The sequence below is a fragment of the Opisthocomus hoazin genome, chromosome 5 (genome assembly GCF_030867145.1).
Source record: "Opisthocomus hoazin isolate bOpiHoa1 chromosome 5, bOpiHoa1.hap1, whole genome shotgun sequence".
NCBI classification, from domain to species: domain Eukaryota; kingdom Metazoa; phylum Chordata; class Aves; order Opisthocomiformes; family Opisthocomidae; genus Opisthocomus; species Opisthocomus hoazin.
The window spans coordinates 29,219,411-29,243,369 of record NC_134418.1 but is presented as its reverse complement, the minus strand read 5'-3'; the positions used below and the strand labels follow the sequence as shown (position 1 = coordinate 29,243,369).

The 23,959-nt window shown below is 41.9% G+C and overlaps 1 protein-coding gene across 1 annotated transcript in view; it reads left to right on the top strand.

The window, feature by feature from the left end:
- Positions 1-9,180: 9,180 nt before the first annotated feature.
- KCTD8 (potassium channel tetramerization domain containing 8) overlaps positions 9,181-23,959 on the top strand; it is a 100,563-nt gene continuing 85,784 nt past the window's right edge. The window contains exon 1 of the mRNA XM_075422172.1: positions 9,181-10,074. Within this exon, the coding sequence (XP_075278287.1) occupies positions 9,231-10,074 (844 nt within the window). The 5' untranslated portion in view covers positions 9,181-9,230. The remainder of the gene's footprint in view (positions 10,075-23,959) is intronic.

The following is a 23,959-nucleotide window of genomic DNA, read 5'->3' as shown; positions in this document are numbered from 1 at the left end:
TCTTAATTTTGTGTTAATACTTTATTAGTACTTTCTGTATAGGTATTTATATTACATTTATTACCTGCTTGAGGCACTAAGTACCTTTAGTATGTTCAATAGTTTTACTGAAATATCTTTGTGTTCCCTTGCACCTCAACCCATTGGATTTTCATTATTTGTTCCTGAAACATGTTGGTTTGATGTTTAACAGGACACACCTCTGTTTCACCTCTATTTTTTCTTTTAATCTCAGGTTGACGCTTGACCTCCTCCATACTTACTTCTCCATATTTGTGGGTTTTGTCACTCAGCAGTGTTTGTGCTAAAAGTATTTTGAATCTTATTATGTAAAAAATAGCGTCTGTGTTTTATCTCCACATATATACTACCAGCTTAATTTCTTCCACTTGATTTTCTCAAATCTATGACTAGGTTAAGAAAATCGCCCATTACTCCTTCAGATCTCTTGACCTTTCCATATGCCTTTTCATTTACTCAGCCATTTCACACTGCAGCTGTTGTTTCTGGAGAAGGCGGAGCAGACCACATCCCTGTAACTAGTTTATTCTCTGAGACTGATTCAAGTTCAACCCTGAATGACACTGCAGCCTGAGGAATGACCAGGTCACCACTGTTCTTTGCTCAAGGAACAAGCGAATTGATGCTCGTATAAACATCTGCCATGGGAAAGCACGCAGAAGGGAACCCTCTGACTCCCCTCGGCCTTTTCTTGTAGCATGGAGTGGACGAGTTGGAAGGAAAACCCAAACGTGTCCTCTGCACATCAAATTTGCTGGCTGATTTAAGCTGACATTACAACATTTTTTACCCTTCTCCGGGTTCTCTGCCCCAAACTAAAAGGGAGTGAAGTAATCTCATTCCTAAGGGCTGTTGCTCGTAAGGAAGGCAGAGGTTTCCCATGTCACATTTCTGCTGGCTTCATCTAACCTATATCTTTTATCGTTAATAGCCCAGCTAATGTAATCTTCAAGCCAGATTTAAGTTATGCCCATAATACCCTACTTGTCTTCATATGACTAGCTCTCTCATTCTTCTACCTACTTTCTTAGACTTCTTTCCATTTTTACAGAGGCATTTTAACAGCCTGTTATTATTGAGCTTACATTACTGTATATTAATGTCTATAAATTCCCCATTAATCTCTTACATAGCACATTTCCACCACAAAAAGAAAAGCCCACCATTTTCCTGTTAGCATTTACTCTGCCTTTTGGTTTTCATCTTCTCTATGTACATATTTGTCAGAGAGGCCACATTCAGGAAAGATTTGGGTTTGCTTGAATAGGTTCAGGTGATTATAAGATACTTCCTTATTGATCATAAAATGTTCTTCTAACTGTAGAATACCAAAAAAAAAAGAGTTACTGATGCACTCAGATAATTTCTAGAAATCTTTCCTCCCCCATTCAACATATTAAATCAGAAAGGGTCAGCAGGAATTGAAGGAGTAATTCACAGTAGACAGAGCAGTTGGGTGGCGTTTAATATCTTAAACACGTATATAATACAATTGCCTATTTTGATATAAAAACCTTGTAACAGTGAATTAGCTATCTCATACTTTAATATAAAGAATATATATATATGCCTGTTAATACGTTTGTTCCTTACAAAAAAAAAGTCTGTCAATCACAATGTAGAACAGTTATAAACTATCAACATGACAGTAATAACAGAAAATAACATGGTACAGCTTTTCAACTGAAGTATGCCTTTTACGATGTTATGTGTTCATGTGCCTGTTTTTCTTTATTTTCCCTAGCAGCTGTGAAAATCCAGACTTTTTTTTTTCATTGTCTTCTCAGACGTGGGAGGCAGCCATCTCTAAATCCTTTTGGGCAGTCACCACTACAAATTTTACTTTATTCTTTTTCTTTTAGGGCTTTCATTATTATTATTTTGATAGTGACAACAATTTGGTTGGCTGCAAAGTCAAAAGCACATTGTTATTATTACTTACTACTGACTTTTGCATCTGTTAATTTACCGTGCTATTCTTTGGAGCCTTGTCACTTTGATAATTTTTCTTTTAAAGCTATCATTAATTTATCATTATAATACCTTCTGCAGCTTTCTTTTGTGAATACAGCCCCCTGCATGACAAAGAAATTTTATCTTTATATTCTGATTTCGTTCTTCAGTGGAACATCAGGAAGAAAACATCAAGTACACAAAGAAAGAAGAAAAAGTATATGAAAGTTACAAACAAATATTCATATTTCACTATGCTATTTTGTCTCTTGAATAATGAAATGAGTAGACCGTAAGCTCTAAACCATTATGAATTATTATTTTATGCTCTATATAAATATTGTTTCATACTAATGAAACATCAGTATAACTGACACAGAAGCAAAGACTTAGTGTCATCTCTGATCCTGCGTTGCATGTGAGTACTTTTACATTGATCAGTACTCTCATCATAGCCAGTGGGGCTCTTCAAAGATCACAAAACTGTTTATATGTCCAGTGCCAAAACGGTATTGAAGCACTTACATCTTGTTTAGGCACTTCACTCATATTAATTCCGGTGAATCAGGATAGGTTCTTGCATATCCTATTATAGAACTGGCCCTAAGTGTTTCGCAGAATCAGAGCCATGCCTGACATTTCCTCTTCCTTTTTCACTTAGCCAACAGAAACGTTGACCTACAATATTGCAAGTTAGCGTATTAGCAGAAACATGACATTTCTTGGGTTTGTACATTTAAAAACCGAAGCACAATCTTATACTGAAAAGTACTGTGTATTATAATCTCTTTGATATTTTCTCCCTTAATGAAGAAGAAAAAGATTGTTATGATCATCCATTCCAATATTAGATAACCTACAGCAAACAGGAAAAATCTATACTGAATTTGTGGGGCCATAATTTGTACTACTGTAGGGAGTTCCTGAAATAAACACTGCTGCATTAACTTCTGTGTGCTAGACTGTAGATACATACCCACTCAGACATTAAGTACCTACTTATCCGAACTCCTGAATACCACAAACACAAGCTGAAGCCAAAGGGAGATGCGATTACATAGATTCCATCAAAATACAGGAAAATCAAAACCTTTGTTGACAAACCATCTACAGTCAGACTGCAGCTGCTCCAGCACAAGTGTGTACCACTACACAGGTGTGCTAGCAGTACCTGATGGTTCTGGATTTGGTTCAACTTAGGTTCACAAAGAAGTGGTGGCGAGAGAATATGAGATTCCCTGTTCTGATGACAGCAAAAAGGAGCATAGTTGCATAAAATCTGTTGCTATATAGCAAGTGACTGTATCAAATGCTTAACATTCAGGAGCCAGGTGTTAATGAAATATAACCTAACTTGACTGTAATGAAACAATATGGTACCAGATATATATGTTTGTTCTGTCGGGCTATTCATTTTAGCAGGCTCTGGGAAATTGCTCTTGAGAATAAGAACGAAATGAGCAGCTGAGCGGAACATCAATACACAGTACTTCTATGGAGATCACTTCACATTGATCAACATTTAAAAGATGTTTTTTAAAAAGATAAATGAATGAAGGGGGAAAAAATAGTACATTCAAATGCTAAATACAGCCTACACTGTGAAAAGTGAGAAAAATGTCATTGTCATACTCGGGATACACTTGCATAACTGTTCAGGCTATTACGCCTAATTAACAGCAAGCTAGCAGATTCTTGCTATGGGGGTGTTTATATGCAGAATATGCTAAATGTAGAGTTTGCTACACTGAAGTTAGAATTTAGATAGATTTAGGTTAGTGTAAATTCACATAGAAGACACATTTCTGCTCTGAAAAGGAACTATGAGCCTAAGTACTTTGGGAATGCTAATTCTGAGTGTTGATGATGAAAAAGAAATTGTGCATTCTTCACAGAAAAAATCCAGCAACATAAAATATCAAATTATTCTCATGTTTGTTTGGACAAAATAGTATAAATGAAATATTTCAATGAAGCTAGACTGGTTTATAATTCCTGGGGTTGTTCTTTCTTTTTGTTTTTGCTTTGGTATTGTAGCATAGTGTAGGGAATACTCCAAACAGTTACAGTATGAAAGAACAGGCTTTATTTTAACTTTCATAAATGACTCTGGACCCAAAGAACTCGTCATGTAAAGCTAATGCAGCTGTTGCTGTGCATAATTCAAACAAATCACTTCAGCCACAGCATGACAGAGCTTGACTTCACAGCGGTAACCTCCGTAAATACTGTCAGAAAATGGATACATTAGATATTAGTGACTGAAACTTCCAGTCCTTGGGAAATAAAACTTGCTAAATTCTTTCTTGATTAACCTGACGAAACTTCTCACCAAACCTTTTGTCCTGAGAATGCACCATCTTTGAAACCTTAATAACTACTAGCTATGTTTCAAATGCAGCTTAGAGCAATGAATTGCTATGGACTGTGAAGAAGAAAGTTCTTACATTCTCAGAATCAAGCGTGCAAACTAGTTTCTTCTGAGTTCAGTCCCAGCAGTGCAACTAAATAATCTATAATACTAACCTAAACGCATGCAATGTTGTTTAGGTCCTGAATGCACAAATTCCCATAGCACTAGGTTTACACATACGAGTGCTTCTGTTTAACTCTGAGAATTAATTACATAAACATTTCTAAATTCTTGGAGGACAGAGTTCCAATAATTTTGGAATAATGCAGCTTTACATATAAATACTTTTAGGGTTTAAAAAGATGAAATTTGGGACTAGAAGGAAAATGAGATATGGAGAAGAGCTAATAAGGAACAAAAGTAACGTATCTATTGAAATGGCCACTGTAAGGTGGATGGAAAATTGACAAGCTCAGAGTCTTTAGAAAGGCCATTTCTTTTTGGCCAACAGAGAATAAGATGCAAAGGAACAAGTAAGATCTAAGGATTCTTAACAGGAAAATATTAATAATTGGGAAAATGACAGAAATGGCAACCAAAAGGAGGAGAGAATCATGAAAGTGGCTAAGACTTTTAGGGCTTACTGAGCCAGAGTACAGCAGTGTCAGAAATATGATTCTGCTGGCAGTTTGTCACACTCTTCTCTGCAATTTCAATGTCATTTTTTGGGCTGATGACTTTTTGAAAGACAACATAATCATCTTAAATGCTTATTAGATGATTTCTGTAATTATTGAAGACCCGCTCATTGTAATCATCTGGAACTTTTTCTGCACGATGAACTACTCTTCCTGCCTGATCCTGCAATTCAGGACAAGGGAACAATTCCCTTTGACTTCACTGGGAGTCTGCTAGGAGAATCTTCTCCTTACTAAAAAAGTTCACCTAATTTATTCACTTGCTGGGATTACAGAATTTTCATCATTCTCTCTCTAAGAACCTCCAATTAAGTGTCAAATTTCAGTGTTTCTTCTTCTCCTGCACATTATCCTCTACTTTATTGTTAATTTTCAGTAGAGAAATAAGACGCATTTCAGAATTTAATCTGAAAAGTGGTTATGTATCTTTCATTTCATGTTATCCAATGACATTAAAAAATAAGACTAATGTAATGGCAGGACTCACCTTGGATTGTCTTAGTGAACACTTTTTTGTTTGCTTGTCTCATAAGTGATGTTGAAGTATGTCTTTAAAACAAGTCTCTTGTGAAGGAAACTCTCACTTCCACTTCTCTCCTTATCAGAATGTTTTATTTAACAGTTCTTACCAAGTACAACTTCACAAGAGATTACTAAAACATTTTTAAAATGTAAAGAAGTTACCTTTTGCCAGGTATATCAGTTCAAAATCTGACTGAGCAATAAGCCAAGCCAATGTATTAATTCCTGATGTCCTAATTCCCATTTCAGAACTGGACAGTGTGAGCAGCAGTAAACACGTACTTTTATCTACATGCATTTTTCATAAGGATGACCTGGCTGATCTACACGATGTGGTCTGGATGATCTCCCTGACCCTCCTTTCTGTCTGTGCCCTCTCTCAGCATGATCTTCTCAGACAAATCTAGATTTATCGTGTAACCTGGTCAGACCAGCACTCTGACTGACTCCAGGGCAGGAAGAACTACAGTGAAAAGAAGTTTTTCTGCTAAGGAACATGTCCTGCCTGTGCCCCTCCAGGCTGCGTTCCAAGGGGGTTGTTGTTTTTCCCTGCTCCTTGCACCAGTGTGCCTACCTGAAGGAATCTTGAAGATAAATTCTCCCCTACTTGAAGTCTTCAGTCCTATCTCAAAACACTCCCACAGATAAGGAAACCGATGATGGCAGATTTTCACCTGCCTTTTATCTTTTTTTTTCTGCTTTACGCATGAGAAACCTTGACATATCTGAAGCTTAAGGATATTTACTCATGTACTTGCGGATTTACTTGTTTTCATTGTACTGGCCTTAGAGACGTCACTCAAACAGTACTGCCGGGTGCTGTTGCGCTACGCATCATGTACGTGTGTAAGAAGATGCTGCTTACCCCAGAGAGCACAAATATGTTTTCTCTGCCTGTTCTCATGAAAAACTACCTTTGGAGTTTATATGAGGTTTTTTCATCAATGAGCTTTTTTCATTAACTCAAACAAAGACAGTGTTGGGCCTAGCATATACTTACTCACAGAGGAAACCATGAGCTGACCAAATAATAGGCAGCATGCAGGAGGTTAATACAGAATTGACTGCAAGCATTTGGTATAAGGATTTTTCAAGTGCTTCAGGCAATGGCTGTTGAGCCTAGAAGGAATGAAGCACTGCTTCTCCCTTCTTTCCCTGATATACTGAGAAGAAATTTCTGCTTTCCATGAGTAATATGTTAACATTTATTTTATGCATGACTTCTATGCAACCTGCCAAACTTGGGCAATTCTGTGTGGTAAATGATTTCACTCTTAACATTTGTCAAGCTACATATCCTGAGATTACATATCTTTACAAACACAAGTCACTAGAGAGGAAGTTTAAGATACAGTTCTGCCGCAGCCATGGGCTTCTGGAGATGAGGAAGAAATGCAAGTGTGCCCCTGCTAATGGCACTGTACTGGGTATGGCGGTAGCTCGGTGCTGCTCATCAGTGCGATGCTGCAGGGTCACAGCCATGTGGTGCTCTGGCACGAGTTGTCTGAGACATGGGCAAACTATTATTCCGCTTTACACAGAAGAGCAGAAATATTTCAACTGAATCCTCAGGAGAAACAATATCCCCCGTAGGCAAGGACAAGACAACGAATACCATCTCCTCTCATGCCTTAAGGATTTGAGCCTAAAGGGATATATGACAAAACGGTCAATAAACTACGATGCCCTGCTTTCTTGGTGCCCAGCAGTTTGAATGATTTTTATGACCTTTAAGAGCATTTCAAACAAAATAACCAAGGAAAAGAGAAAGACTTTTGCCTAGTTTCTCACAGTCATCCCCATTTTCAGAACTATTAATCGGTTTGAGTAAGTGGTCAAGAAAGGTCACTGAAGAAATCTTTCCCGCACATTTGTTCTCTGTTACAAGCCCTTTCACACCTACCTAATTCTTATGTTTGAAGCACAATATATCTAGTCTTCTAGGAGTCTTTGCTCAGTCTTTCCAACACTCCCCACACCAGTGGGTGGGTAGTGAATGTGCCTCCCTTAGCACTAGCCATGTAAAAGCTAGTTCTCTCTGAACATAGATTTAGGGTTTGTCTATAACAAATGGAGGGAGGAAGGTAGCGCCATAGACTGATTCACGCCACCTCGAAAGAGGTATCTAAGATAGGCGGGACAAAGTGCTGTAGAGACGTGTTACTGCTTTGAAAGTGAGAAGTCTACACGAGTAGTTTAAAGAACGTGACTAAGCTTTGAGTGACTGGCTGTCTTCATCACTGGACACCAGTGAGGAGGTAACAGACTGCAACTGCACCTGCCTCCAAACCGATGACTTTCACCCCCAGGCCTGAGGTGGCCCTTGTTTAAATTATGAACATGTTGGGCTCCTGCCTCTGCGTGGCACAAGTGAGGGCTGACACCTTAACTTTTAAAGGATTACAAAAACCAAAGCTGAAGTGTTCCCATGCGTGAACCACCCAACACCACAGTGCCACACTTGGATCCAGCACTGGTAGAGAAACGCAGTCGGGTTTAGGCCTCAGTTTTTACTGGCAAGGGCAATCGCACATCTCCCGTCCAACACATGGGTACAAGTCTGTGCTCGAACACGTTCCAGCAGCACAGCCTGCAAGTACATGCATCAGAAATCTGGATGCAGGTGACTTGCAGCTCCGGCTAAAAACAAATAAATAAAAATTAAAAACCCCACTGCTTAAAGAGTACAAATTTAGTTGCTTCATGGCCAAGAATCCAGATGCTAACGTGTTCCAAATCAAAATCTGTGCCTGGCATCTCGATCCTAATGGCAGGTGACTTTCTTTTCTGCTCTGAATCACCCCAATTCCATTGTCAAGCTAGAGAGGACATCAAGCTCCTCTGAAAACCAAGACCCCGGCGTGCTGTGCCCCAGCGAAGCTGCAGGACGTCAAACATAGCATTTGTGTCCCGCCAGGGCCTGTTAGATCCGCACCACCAGCACAGATGAACACTGGTTTCTTCAGTGCCCTCAGTTAAACCCCCCCCCCTTCCCTCACGGCAGAGGCACGCTGACAGAGGGAAGATGGTGAGAAACGCTGTCACAGGCATCCTGCCGGATGCTGCTTTCGGACGGACGACCATCCTTCTGGCACTCTGACCGAAGCGACGGTGTTGAAGGAGGCAGAGGGATTTGGGGGAGGCTGGGAAGGCTGGGGGGGTGGATAAAAAAATCCAAAGCGAACCGAAAAAGCCGCCCAGCCGAGGCGAGGGGAGGAGCCGGGGTAGGGGCTTGGCTCTTCCCTGGGCCGAGCCTGGCAGCGCGGCAGCGCTTTGCCAAGTGGCAGCCGGCTCCGGCGAGCGCCCGGCCTTGAGGCCAGCGCGGCCGCGGACCCCCCGCCGCCGGGGCAGGGCAGGGGCAGCGCTCGGCTCGGGTCGGGTCGCGCCGGGGCAGCGCAGCCCACCGCCCGTCCCGGCCGTGCCGCCCCGTCCCGTCCCGCCCCGCCGCGGGGGCAGCGAGGGGGCGCCGCGGGGCGGGTGAGGGCCGGCCCCGCCGCCGGTGCCGGTGCCGGGGGGGCGGCGGGGAGCAGCGGCTCTGTCCGGGCGCTTCCGGGCGCAGGAGGAGGAGGAGGAGAAGGAGGAGGAGGGGTGGGGTCGGTGGAGGAGAGGGAGGGAGGGAGGGAGGCCGCCTTTTTTAGGAGGGAGACCCTCCTTCGCGGCCGCCCGCCCGCCCGCTCGCAGCCATGGCTTTGAAGGAGGCGGGCGGCAGCATCCTGCCCATCAGCGACATGGTGTCGGGGCCGTCGGGCTCGCCGTTCCCCGAGGTGGTGGAGCTGAACGTGGGGGGCCAGGTGTACGTGACGCGGCACTCCACGCTGCTCAGCGTCCCGGACAGCACGCTGGCCACCATGTTCTCCCCTTGCCGGGGCGGCCCGGCGGCGGCCCGCCAGCTGCCCAGGGACAGCCGGGCGCGCTTCTTCATCGACCGCGACGGCTTCCTCTTCAGGTACGTGCTGGATTACCTGCGGGACAAGCAGCTGGCGCTGCCCGAGCACTTCCCCGAGAAGGAGCGGCTCCTCCGGGAGGCCGAGTACTTCCAGCTGGGCGACCTGGTGAAGCTGCTGTCACCCAAGGTCACCAAGCAGAGCTCGCTGAACGACGAGGGCTGCCAGAGCGACCTGGAGGACAGCAACTCGCAGGGCAGCAGCGACCGGCTGCAGCGGGCGGCGGTGGACAAGCGCTCGGGTTTCCTCACCGTGGGCTACCGCGGCTCCTACACCACGGTGCGGGACAACCAGGCGGACGCCAAGTTCCGCCGCGTCGCCCGCATCATGGTGTGCGGAAGGATCGCTCTGGCCAAGGAGGTCTTCGGCGAGACCCTCAACGAGAGCCGCGACCCCGACCGCCCCCCCGAGAAGTACACCTCCCGCTTCTACCTCAAGTTCACCTACCTGGAGCAAGCCTTTGACCGGCTCTCCGAGGCGGGCTTCCACATGGTGGCTTGCAACTCCACCGGCACCGCCGCCTTCATCAACCAGTACCGGGACGACAAGATCTGGAGCAGCTACACCGAGTACATCTTCTTCAGTAAGTGCTGCCCGCGCCCCTGTGTGTCCCCCCCCGTTTCCCCCCATCCCCGGGGAGTGCAGCTCCAACTACACCCGCCCTCCAACCCTTGCTGTCCCAAAGCAACACGTAGCTCTAGAGAAATTGGGGCTGCCCCCTTTCCCCCCCTCCTTCGGCGCTGTCACAGTTCAAATTTCATTTTGTTCTTTGGGGGGGGCGGGGGCGCTGCCTAACGCCCCGTCCGAGGCGCGGCGAGGGAGCGGCTCCCCCCGCTCCATGGAGCAGTCGGGGCTGTCCCCACCTTTTGGCGCCGGGTGTGCCCCGGGGAGGGCCAGCCAGCCCCCCCGTCCCGCGTCGGGGACCCCCCCCGGGGGGGGGGGGGGGGGGGAGTGTCCCGGGGGTCCCAGTCCCGCTGTCCGGGCTGGCCCCGTCGCGGAGGTTTGCGGGGCTCCCGCCCGGCGAGGCGGTGCGGGCGGTTGCACCGGCGGAGCCCCGAGCGAGGAAGAGGAAGGGTTTTTTAATATTTTATCGCTGCGTTTCCTTCCCAAGCGAGCGCACTGCGCCTGGGCACGGCCTCCGTGAGGGAAGGGGCGGCGAGGGCGCAGCCAACTTATCCGGGAGCAGGGAAGAGCCTGGCTCCAACGGGGAAAAAGAAATGGAAAAAAGAAGACAAACCGCTCCGTAGCCAGTGCACGGCTCTTAAGCAACTCCGGTGGTTGCCTGTGGGTAGCCTGAAAGGTTTCGGGTCACTCGCGAGTAGGAAAATGTAGCGATGACGGATGAGTTTCAGTCTGGCCAAGCGTGTAGTGCTCTGTAGGGCGCTGGCTGGGCAGTGGTTTCCGGGCAGTGAAACCGCAGCTGGATGGAGAACACCAGCCCCTGGCAGAGCTTTGCGCTTGGAAGGCAGAGGCAGCCTGAAACCTTGCGGATGTGTTTGAGAGTCGAGTGAGCCTGGGGAAGAGAGGTGTTCTCCCTTCGCTTCTGTCTTCTCCTGCCTCTGCGTGGTCTCACGCTCCCTGGGCGCCGGAGGGATGCTTTGGTGGGGCGTCCGCACGCCTCTGTGGTGGGAGAGGTGGGAGATGCAGCCTCTAACTTCACAGGCAGAGCAGCTAAACGGAAGCAACCTGTTTTGCATGCCAGAACGGACCTAGGCATGGTATTTTATAGAGGAGGGAAATGTGAATGGTTTTCTACTCAGAGGAGAAATTCATTAAATAGTTTACATTGCTGTATAGTATATAGGTGGTGACCACCCTTTGCTGAGCAGGCTTAAGTACTTCAAATCAATCTTCGAAACTGTATTAAAACAGCTTTTGAAGATTCATTGCATAACCCCTATTTCATTGGGAAATGTGAATCTCCTTTCAGAGAAAAATTTTCAGAATAGTAAAAATTTCTGTTGTTTTTATCAAGACTAAGAAATAGCCTGTTCTGTTTGCTCAGGAATAGATTTTTAGGCACATAATTATTTGTGTGCATTTTTGATGCTCATAATGTTTTTGGGTTTTTTTTCCATGTGTGTTATGATGAGGTTGCTGTATAGAACAGTGCTCCAAATTAATCCCTGGTGTCATACCACTGCTTTACATGGAATAATGCCACGGATGAGTTGAATGTTGTACATCATGATTTTTGTTTTGACTTTGTTTTCCAGTTTATGATGTTGTGAAACGGAAAACAGTTAGTTAATTACTTACATTGGTACAGTTAACTGAAAATTTATGGTTTTGCCTAACGTTTTTTGGGTGTGTTTGGTGGTTTTTTTTTTTTTTTTTTTTACTTCAAAGTGCAAAAAATGGCTGAGAAAAAAGCAGGCTGAAAAGATGGGGAGCATGTTTTAGTTTTGGTTGCTTGTAATGCATTTAGCAACACTTTTGTTTAGCAGTTTTATACATTTGTGTATGATTAGATAGATTTTCTGAAATACAGCAACATGGAGAGAAAACTTTAAAAAAATTGCCAAAATGGAAAGAGAAACAAGCAAAACACAATGGCTGAAGTAATGACTTATTTTGAGGGGGTTAGACTTTTTTGTTTGTTTTTTGTTTTAAACTGACTGAATGTCCAGTTGATGGAGACCACTGATAAAACCGTACTTTATTTTTGTTAAATGCCCTGGATGGATTGGGTGCTTGCTGTTGCTTTGCCGGACTGCTGCCCAAGTATCCATTGAAGGGACAGTGAACCTTGGAACCCTTAGTGCTCTGCAGCAGGGGTGAGAAGAGGGGTCAGGGTTACTGGCTGTAGGCGCTCCAGCAGCATTAGCCAGGACCGTATTCCTTCCTCATTCACAAACAGAGCTTAATACGCAAAGAGAAGAGCAGGCACTTTTCAGTTTATTGCTGGCCACGTGTCTCTGTGAACCCCAGAAACGAGACAGTTTTTGTTGGGAAGTTCCTAATTTCAAGAGCTTTCTTGGACAATGTCCGACCCTGGGCTGTGCCTTACAGATGAAAATATCAAGACAAAAAATGTTGGAGAGCCTATTCTGGTTTTGGCTAGTGCCTGAAACTTAATTTGGTGCTAGTGGAGAAGCAGCCTAGTTTTGTGTTCTACTGGAAGAAGCTCTAGCTCTATTTGCATTTGTTATTCACAGCATGAGCATCTGCAACCAGCAGCTGTTATTAGTTGTTAGTCTGTGATTTTATAGCAGCTGCACAAACTTCTTTTTCACCATTTCTCCTGAGGACTTGTGGGCAACTCTGTTTTCTAGTAATGGTAGATAGATAGCAAAGTAATTGGAAAAATTTATGGGTATATATACATTTCACCCTTTTCCTTAGGTCATGAGTAGCTGAATGAATTTCATACTGAGAGCTACTAAAGACTGTTTGAAGGCCAGAGCAACCTTTAATCTATGGTTTGTGGAATAGATTTCAGGTGTGTTTCTGATATCTCTCAAGCTTTGGTAGGTATTTTGAGTTGAAATGACCATCTATCACTTCTTTAAAAGAATGGAAATTGTTTTCTTAAACGTTACTGAAGATGAAATTCACCTTGGATACTACGCATATATTTACTTAGTTTATAGATTTCTTAGTATCTAGGGATGGATTACTTGTTGCGGACTAATTCTGACTGAAGAACCAGAGGGCGTTCAGAACTGCTTACCAGGAAATAATGCTTCAACCTTTGGCAACAGGTCCTGACAAGCACAGGGGTGGACTTTCCTTCTTAGTATGCATAATTCCTATTAAAAAAAAGTTAGGTTCTTTGCCCCTAGTGTTGTGTAAGCTGTTATGTACGCAATGACAGCTTCATTTATCTACACAATTATTACACAGTCAAAATTTAACTTGCACTTTACATTGGTGGCTTAGTTCTGAAAAGTACTCGCAGATCGGTTCCATGTGTCCATTGCAAATGCTGTCTCTTAATGGCCAATAAAAGGAATAGCTTTTAATGTGGCAGTGAAGAGGCTCTACCTGAGTGTACCACAAATTTTGTCTTTATTTTATTTTTTCCTCCACCAATAGCTTGGCTCAGTGCTATCAAAGCTCTCACTTCAGTACATGTGAGGGTGACTTGGATCAGTTAACACAACATGAAATGCATATGCAGTTTGGGAGAGAGGCTCAAACTCTTCTGCTGCTTAGTTTCAAGCTGCCATAGAGGACCACTGATTCACTACCTGTTGATGCACAATAGGTGATGGCCTTCACAAAAGTTGCTTCTAGCTGGAGACAGGAGACCAGAAGCCAGGAGATCGTGCTTCATGGGGCTGCAGGCAACGCAACAGACCTTCTGTTAGCTGGCCTCTTTGTGAGGGAAGGGTGCGATTTACATTTTTAAGCTTTTGCCTTGTTTTTGTGGTTCACGGTGTCTCTCAGTACCGTTGTGTAATGCAGGATTGTCTGTGCATGCTATTACTATTTTTTTTTTTCTTCTGTAGAATCTAATTGGTCTTAATGGATTCTACATTTAACATCTGCTATGCAATCTGACTTCTGGGTGTTGAGAGCATCGTGCTCAGCTGGAAGCTTTCTGTGCTGAACTGACATGCTTATTGCAAGAAGAATGCAGTAATATTTAATGAAAGAACTTTGACATGCATTCTGTTTTGGCACTCCTGTTTCACATGTGACAATTTCTGTTTCCTTGTCTCCTGTTTTTGTTTGTAACAGGTGGCATTTGCATGAATTTATGGTGCTTATTTTCCACTTGGAGTCACAGCGCTCTGAGATTATATTGGTTGCTGTGGAAATTGTCATAAACAAGTGATAATAATTTTGTAATCAGTGCGGAATAAGCAGTTGGAAGCAGTGAACTTCTAGGAAACAATATTGTATTTTGAAAAAACAAAACCCCAAAACACAAACAAAACCACACCACCAAACTCCCCCCAGACCCCACCCACAACAACAACACAACCCAGCCAACATTGTTTGTGTCTTTGCGGTGAAAAGGTGAAGAAAACAGAAGGTGACACTTAAAACATGGGCAACAAACATGTATGTAAAATACTTTGAGGTGTTAGTTGCTCTGTGAGTGCCAAATCCAGTTCAACATCCCACTGGGATAGTGAGGGGATGGTAGGTCGGCGGATAAACTGAAACTTTGCTTCTGAGGGCAGAGTGGCATGAGAGCCATCGTGCAGGTGGTTTCTGTGGCCATGCTGAGCTGCTCTCCATCCATTGCTGATTTGGTGGAGTTTTTGCTACGTGCAGTTTGTCTGTGCTATTTTTTCATTGTTTTGTAATATGGCACAAATAGATCTGAAATGTGCTAAGCTGAGAAGAGAAAGGAGACCAAGACAGAAGTGAAACAAGGGTATTCCTTCAATGTGGCACATTAAGGTAAAGTTGGACAATTTACTTTGAGCCTGAACCAGAGTCTCAAAGAGTAGAGTGCGAATTTTTGGTGGTACGGGCAGACATGAAGGATTGAACTAGTATCACAAGCACAATGTAGAAAAGCTTCAGTTTTCTGACAGTGTCAAGATGCAGAAATGTTGTTTCTGGTAGGACTATTGAGCAAAGCCCTTTAAAGAGAGATTCTGTAGGCAGTCCTGTGACTTTGGAAAACTGACATAAAACTTCAGGGTATTCTGCATTATGATTCCAGCTCAACTCTAATACAGTTTAAAAATAAATAAATAATAGACTACTCTTTATCTTGTCATTCTTCCAAAATACCTGTCCCTGAATGTAAAGGGATGAATCAAAGTCTACAGTCATAAATTACTAATATGAGAATATCTTTCTTATGCCACTGCTTGACATAACGTGATAATCTAGACTACTGAAACTGGTATTCTGATTTTAGTCATTGTTTCAACCAAGAGAATCTATTTGAGAATGATTTTAAAATGTGAGATTAAAAAGAATTTTGAACAAATTGAGCTTTTTAATAAATAAATAATGAAAACAACCTGCGTTTCTTTACAGCTGGTATAAAGACACTGCTGCAGTGAAAAACTATGCCAGGAACCTTTCGATTTTTCTTACGCTTCAACAGAAGTACGTGAGACTCAATGCAATGATTTGTGATCAGATTTTATTTGTTATATCCAGTTTCTGCTCTTATTACAATAAAATCATATTTTTAAGTGCTGTAGCACCACTTTAATATTTTGAGCTGAGGGTTGGAACTGCTGTGCAGTATTTCAAAAGTAAAATTAGAGATTAACTGAGAAAATCTGATATCCTGGACATTATATGCCAGGATCAATACTAGATAAGCAATAAGCACCTTGATACAAGCAGCTGTTATTTCTGATGTTGGAAAATGGAAGCACGCTGGTTTTGATATTATCGTAGACTTTTACTTCTTGTGAATTACTTGGGAACAAAGTGACAGTGTTGGAGAAGCTGACTTTGCTGGATCTGTAATATTTTGCAGGAAAACTGCTTCTTAGTGTCAGATCACTTCATACATTTTCAAGGATTTCCGACAGTAGTTGCAAGGAAATGTTTGAAATGTTTACTTTTCCACAGTACGATGAGCAAATATTTTTTTTTTTTTTTGTTATTGTCGACATGATCTTCTAGTTACCTACTATTCAAGCGCAGGATTTATGTGCATGGAAGTTTTCTGTATATTACTCTTCCAGGCATGTGAGTTAAAATTATAACATTACTGCTAATAAGATACATTTTGCAATATATTTGCTTTCTCAGTATGATATGGCTGGTATTTCACTGCTAGTTTTCTCCTTTGCAGCAAAAGCTATATTTATGACACTGTGATGAACAAAAATTCACTAAGCATTGCACCGAGAGGGATTTCATCGATTCTCAAATTATTCCTTTTCTGCCACAGTTCTGCATTTAAACATAGGTCTCGGAAGTGGAAAAACTGCTCAGGCAGCTCTCAGAGATGTCAAAAGTAATATGTTACGGGCATGAGGAGAGAAGTGGCATAAGGAAAGGCCCTCTTTTTGGTCCAGCTGATCGCCAGCATGGCCTGAACAAAGCAACCAGAAGTAATTGGTCACACTTTGGTGTGCTGTCAGTTTAATGGCGAGATCTTTGGTGAGCCCGATGCCTAGATGGGCAAAGAAGGAAAGCGTGTAAGGTGGTGTTCGCCCATCTCACGCCTCTGGGGTCCTGGGCTGCTGGAGACGCGTGTGGTGCCTGGTGTAGCTTTGTGTTGCCCTCTGTCTCTGCAACTAGGCAGGTCTTGGGCGTCACTGCAGAAGTGAATAGTGCAGCCATGCTCTGGACTTCCACTCTGGTTTTCTACTTCTAGTTTTGGATTACTTTACTGCCAGAGTCACGTAAGAAGTCTGTTACAGAGTGAAGTTGAGCAAGGTCACGTCTGCAGGGCTTTTCCACTTCACAGACTGATTAGTTGGTTGGTGGTTGTTTGGATTGTTATAATTGTTGAAAAAAAACTGGAGTCGCTATACCAGCTAACATCCTAAAGTGGCAAGCAGATGCTATTTTTATGACCGAGGATGATTTTATTTCAGTTCTGCTCATGAGACCTTTATTTCTTAAAGCAGGTGGAGTGCTAATAAGACTCTCAAATCATGGCTCTGTTATAAACTGAGCCACTGGAAGTCCAGTAGAAAATACTTAAAAAAAATTACCAGGCAAATTTCATTCTGCTTTAGCAAATCAAATGGTTCATGATGGATTTGCTGGGGAGGTTGTTCACTCCAGCTTGATAAAACTGCATCTTCTTTTTGACAAGAGGTAATTTATATTCTGCTTAAAATTCATATATTGACTAAATGTTAGAAGAAAGTGCTAAGTCTGAAATGAAATTATCGTTCCCAGTAGAGTTTAAGTACTTTGCTTTAAATGTTTTGTATGATTTTTATTTTTAAACCAGTAATGGCCATTGCATGCTTAGCTTTTGCCTCATACAAATTCAGGATTATTCTGTGAATTTATTCTTTTTTTTTTTTTTTCTTTGACCTAAATTGGATTAATCATATAAACAGGTATTAACAGTGTGTGAGACTCACACTCAAGTCGCAGTCACAGCTGCAAGATAGACCTTCACTGGGACTGAAGCAGCAAATAGTCTTGGGCTAGTCTTTCACGTAAAAGTGAAATTGAAACTACATGAGTGATTATACGGTTTCATAACTGTTTCTAGTACACATAATCCTGGCAGGAGGTAAGCAGTGATGTTTTGTAATTTTCATGGTGGTTGTAGAAACTAATGTCATTTCGGTTTGGTTGTATTTTATAAGATTGTGGTAACAAAACTTGTCATGTTTGTTACATTTTGACAGTTTAGCTTCAGAAGACATGTTTAAAGAGTTAATCTTACTGCAAGGTGTCACTCCATGTATATCATCGCATCTCTACAGATTTTCAGGACTTCACCACACATATGTAAATACCACAGTGGTGTTGAGAGTTTTGTGTTTCTAGTAACAAGATGAATACAATGCTTTAAAAACGTTTGTGCCAATGATATTGTTTCTTTATGGAATGACTTCTATCTTGACACTGGCTTTCCCAAAGTTGCTCAGAGGTCAGAGGCGGTGGGTTTCCCTGTTTTTGCCCTGTGGGGCCTGCCTGGCCGTAAGCAGTGTGAGGACTGCTCTTGGCGACGGCTGGTGCAACAATGCCTTCATCAGCTTTTTTGCAGCTGAGATTCACTGGGTCAAAATTTAGTTGTTCCCTTTCTTATTTTTCCCAGGGTGCCTGAAGCCTATGGCGGGGCCTCTGAGCAAAGGAGCTAGAGAGACCGGGGCCACTGCCTTGGGGGCCCTGCTGCTGCCTCGGGGCTCTGCACACATCAGCTTTGCTTTGTGCTCCTCCAGTCGCGTACCCTGTGCCTGACCTGTTTTCTGTTCCCGTGACACACGCTTAGTCAGTAAAGAAAACTGGAATGGATTACAGAATAAAAAATAATGGTACTTCCTGTTGAAGGGAATACTACAGCACCTTTAAAAAAAAAATTGAATAACAATCCATAGATGACAACTCAATCACAAGTGCGAGTGCACACAGCAACAATAACTAATGCACTGAAGTAGATATGCTGGACATCTCCTTTGGCGGACAAGGACTGTGTTCAGAAGCTGAAGAGAGGAGTCAACTCCATCGTTAATTTTTATTTGTGAAATTAGATATTCCAGGACTTCAGTTAGCATATGTTCAGTTGTATTATACATAATACATCCAGAAACATTCTCTTTGCATCAGCACAAAGATGTGATTCAGAAATGAAATCAGTCAGTGTATTTTATTTTTTATATAAGCAAACAATAACCTTCAGATGCATTTTTTATCTTTCATCCTTACTGGGATTTACCCTTCAGTAGTATTAACAAATATTCCCAAAGAGCGATGAGTTGGTGCTCAGGGACTCTTGTCACATTTTGTTGTAAACAGTCTCCTCTAGCTTAAGTTAATAGTGAAATAGTTTTGTGTTTTATTGAATATAGCTCTTTGTAGGTTCTTGTAAGGATTACAACTATGTTAGTGCATTCAATGGAAGTTATTATAAGTGTGCTATCGTTCCAAAGGCTTTTTATCAGTGAATATTTTATATATATGTCTCAGGTATCTGTGAAGCTCTTTATATTTGTTTAATAATAGGAGGAAGAAAGGTCCAGAACTGCATATATACATGGCTGTATAAATAAGTTGTGTGCAAACCAGTTACTTTCATAACATCTTACTAACAGTTAAATCAGGTATTTTTTTTTCCTGTCTGTTACTCAGATCCCCATTAAAGCCACCATACTTGTAAAACGTTGAGGGTAATGGCAAATGTCTATTTTGTGTATACAGAAGTATTCTCTAATGTTTCTGGTTCTTAATCCAAGGTTCTTTAATTCTCATTGAAACTCATAAATACAAAATATGAAAATCAACTACAAAAGGGTTAGAAGGCAGATAAAATAAGTCAATAAAATAGAGTGCCAACAATTTAATCAGTGTAATGTGTAGATAATACAGTGGAGAAAGACTAAACATCACTTTTTGCTAGTTTCTCTTAATAAACAGATTTTCTTTCCCTTTCTTCTCACAGTCACCCATTTATAGGCAGCCATTTCTCACTATTGTTCTCTTCAGACAGCTGTTACTATTTCTGTTGTTAATGCCTACTGTGGCTTTTGAGCTGATCTGAAACAAAGCGGAGGCATGGCTACTCTTGTCCTTCCACCTATTTTTGTCTCTTCCCAGTGTTTGGGTATATAAATATCCCTCGTTCTGTCCTTCTAAAAATAAGTGTACACCCTTATCAATATTACTGAAGCTATGCGGACTTAAGGGGAGAAAAAGAAGAACAAAACAATTCAGCTATTTATGGTGCAAGAGAGAATGAGACCATAGTTCAAGTGAGGTTGTGTCTGTCCTCTCTTACTTCCAAAATTTTGGTGTCAAATCCCTCATCTGGCTTTCTGAGTGACTAATGCGTTCAAAGTACCCCGTTTTCAGAGCAGGAACTGTCATTATCTGCATGTGTAGATAAGCATTCTCATACTAAAAGCAGTAAGCCAAAATTACGTAAGGAATATAACTAAGTCCACCGTAATTTGTAATCCTGCTTGGGATTTTTACTTTCTCAGCACCCAGAGACTTCAATTTTCTCTGTTAGCAATCCCTCAGAAAGCTGTGCATATTTACATCTGTTGGTGTTGTCACAGCTCACAAACATCTATTTCTGATTTTCTTTTTCCTGTGTAATTTCTTCACACTGTGGGTTTGTCTCTGGGGATGTAACAAATTAATGTAGTGTTTATAAATGTTACAGACAGAGATGGACAAAGTCTATCTGTTTTTGCTGCCACTTTCCAGAAGACATCTGGAACAACATATAGATATCCTATGTCTTCAGAATAATCCTGTAATTCTTCAAGATTCTGAGACAAACTTTTCAGAAATGTTTCAGTTATTCGATATGTGATATTTTGAGGACCATTGAAATTTTTGAAGTTTTACCTCATAGCCTGCTAGGTTTATATGCTCTTATGACTCTTAGCTGCCTACTAGTCCAGCTTCCAGTCATAACAACACTCACATTCTTATTGCCATTACTTCCAGTATTTACTTTTTCCACCTGCAGCTGAAGTAGTTTGGTGTCTAAATTGGTGGAATTATGCCCCTGAATAGTTGCATCTGTGATCACATTTAATTACAGGAAGAAAAATGCACTTGCGGTAGAGGAGATTAGGTTAAATGCTGTCTGTCTAATCAGATCCCCGGTGACTGACTCCTGGCAGTGCTTTCTTCCTAAATCCCATTGCTGTGGATGCAGTGAATAAAAGCTGCATGGCCTGTGCGAGTCCACGTCTTCAGCAGATGGGTTTGCTCTGCTGAATTGAGGGGTCAGGCGCGGACTCAAGAGGAGCGAGCCTGAATGTTGTTCGTCCCTGCCCAAAATGGGTGCAGGCTGCACGGTGCCTTTGGGCAGGCCTGGCTCGGCGGGGCTGGTGTCTGGGCAGGGAGGGCTGTGGGGAGCTGGAGAGCGGCCCTGCTCCCGCCCGGGGAACTGCCAGCCCTGGGGGGCTGAAATGGCGCCGTGGGGAGGCCCAGGGGTCCATCAGGGCCGGTGTGGCCTGATGGTGTCCCCGTGGGGCGCGGCACTGCCGTGGTCATGGCTGCTCCCTGTCAATACCAGCAAATAAGCCGTGAGTTGCGTCCTCCAAGGAGCTCTGGCCAGGCGCCATGATTACAGGTCTGTGTCAGGGTGTCAGTGTACCACGGCAATGACTCAGCGTGTGTTTGTTTTTTTTTTTTTACACAATTCAGTTAACATTTTATAACATGAGGAATAATGCCTTGAGTTATTTTTATACAGGAAAAGCAAGGGGCTCTTGGTCAGAGACACCAGTAAGGCAAGGGTTGCATCTAACTAATACTTATTCAGTGGCATGGCACACTATTTGTGTTCTGTGACCATGCTGCTGAAGTGTAGTAAATTTGATAGTAATCTTCCATTTAGTAAAGTCAATCTAAATATTCTTTACATTTGGCTGCAAAATACAGGGGGAAAAGAGCATGTGTTCTAAGCAACTGTTAACCTGGAAAAAAACACATAGAAAAAAGAAATATTTGATTTGCTTCTTATACTACATAGAAATGTTTTATTTATAATTAATATTAATGATGTGACTGTATGCGAGCCTTTATATATTGTCATGCTTAAGATGCATGAAAGGTGTGAAGGAGCTTGGGGAGTTGCTTAGCTGCACTTTCTGAAAACAGTAAAAATAATCTGAAGTTTGAGAGGATGCACTGTTTTTTTTAACATTTTAAATACGTGTTTTTTGAATCAGGGTTATCCTCTGTCATCAATAGTGAGACTACTAGCAAAAAAAGTTACCCTTTTTAATGAACTATGTAATGAATCACATGTGAGAATAATATGAGTCTAAAACTGACCTCCAGATCAATGCTTGTGATCTTGAATCTTTTCAGAAAATCCAGCCAAGTTCAGTGAGAATTTCCATCTGCACTTTGAGTACCAGGCAAGCAGCAGGGATAGACAAATTTAAATTTAGGCTGCTGGTTTGGAAAATTCAGTTCTTCTTGTCATCTCTGTGACTGGCAGTAAACTGTACATGTTTAGCTTCATCCTTATTCTGTGGTTATATTGGAGGTTTAGCAATAGAGAAATTGACATTTTTGCAAGATTCGTCTTGATTTCTAGCAGTGTCTAGCTCTCAGTCATTAATTTGCTCACATCAGTTTATAATAGTGAAAGCAATTGTGCTAAAAGCTATTTACTGTATTATCAAGCAGTCATATAGCAAGGGTATGGCAAGTTACTGGAAAATTACTGCTGGTTCAGAGTGGGTTGCCATAATTTCCATTCAGGAAGGTATATGGGGTTAGACTGTGGATCACTAAATTAACTGTTAAATGTTACATGTGGTAACCGTATAACAACTCTCAGCTTTCAAGCTTCTTAATAGATTTACAAGTTCCTTGATAAAAGAAAAAGCATTTCCCCCATTAGGCAGTCAGGCGTTGGAACAGGTTGTGCAGTAATGCTGTGCACGTTGTGCATCCTTGGAGATTTTCAAGACTCATCTGGATCAAGCCCTGGTAACCTTGTCAGACCTCTTAGCTGACCATGCTTTCGAGCAGGAGGTTGGACTAGAGACCTCCTAAATTATCCTGTGATTCTCTTCTCTGATGTGATTTAACTTGGCATTGGCTATTTGAAATCGCTTCTCAGGAAAGGAACAGTAAACTGCTGCAGGTAAATGAAGTAGATGCTAGAGAGCTGTAAATCCCGATTCTTCTGAAAATCACAAGCTTCAAAGCCTTAACTTTGTGTTATCTTTTTACTTCCTTCTGTGTTGTCCTACTTGTAAGAATTGAAACAAATGCTTCAGAGAAAGTTTCTTACAGGACTTTCTGGCCCAAATTCAAAACCATAGAATGTCAAAAAGGCCATAAATAAGAAAGTATCTGAAAAAATGTTCAGAATTAATTTTGGATAGTACTGTGTTGTTGATCATGTGTTGCCTGAAGAAAGAAATCTCAAATTTAGCCAATCGCTACTATATGAACCTCTAACCCTTTTTATTGTCAGTCTTTAGATAGATTCTATAGGTGTTGTCACACAGGTGTCAGACCGCCTTGAATTTCTTTGAGGTCTTTCTCCTTTTGATATTTTTCATCAGTGTTGAGTTTCTTTAATGCGATCTTTTTTTTTGCTTGAGCTTTTCAGGCTCTGTATTTTTCCCCTAGCATAGCTTGAATCAATTTACGTAGCAACTGCAAAAATGCTGAACAGGATATTTTTTGTAGCCCGAAAAACTTAAAAAAAAAAAATCATAATGCAAACATGAATAATGCTGAATTACTTTTTAGTAATTCATTGCTGAATAAATGCATAACGTAATAGCAAGATAGTTAATTATTAGGATATTGAAACAATATGATTTTTTTTCTTCTTGAAATTTTAATGTAAGAATGGAACATGAGGCACTAGTAGCTAGGATTATACAAAAAATGTTGGAAGTTCCTCTTGCCTTTCCCATGTTACTGAAAAGATTGCCGAAGTGATGTGTCTGGAGACTCTTTTTGCTGTTAAAAATTCTCATACGACAACAAACTAAAAGGGAAGTGTTTCTTGCATTGATTGACACCTAATAGATAAATACACATACATAGTCATAGAGAAGAAGATAAATAAAAAGATCTTGAGACAGGTCTTATGTCAGCTGTAGGTTGTCAAAACACTTTTGATGTCAATGAAATTATGTCAGTTATGCCTGGTAATATGTTTTCTTCTCTAAAGTTACTCTCCTGGGCAGGGCATGTGTTGTTAAGGTGCAGTGTATTTCCACCGGCATTCATGGAAATGGAGGGATCAGGCAGATTGGTATTGATATCCTTGATACGAGCTCACCTATATCCACTTAGAGAAGGCTTGGATGTCTTGATGGTGTTAAGTAGTCTGTCCCTTTGTGTCCACATTAAATATGATACAAAACTTAATATGAAACTAAATTCTAAACCTTGTGGCTTGGCTGTGT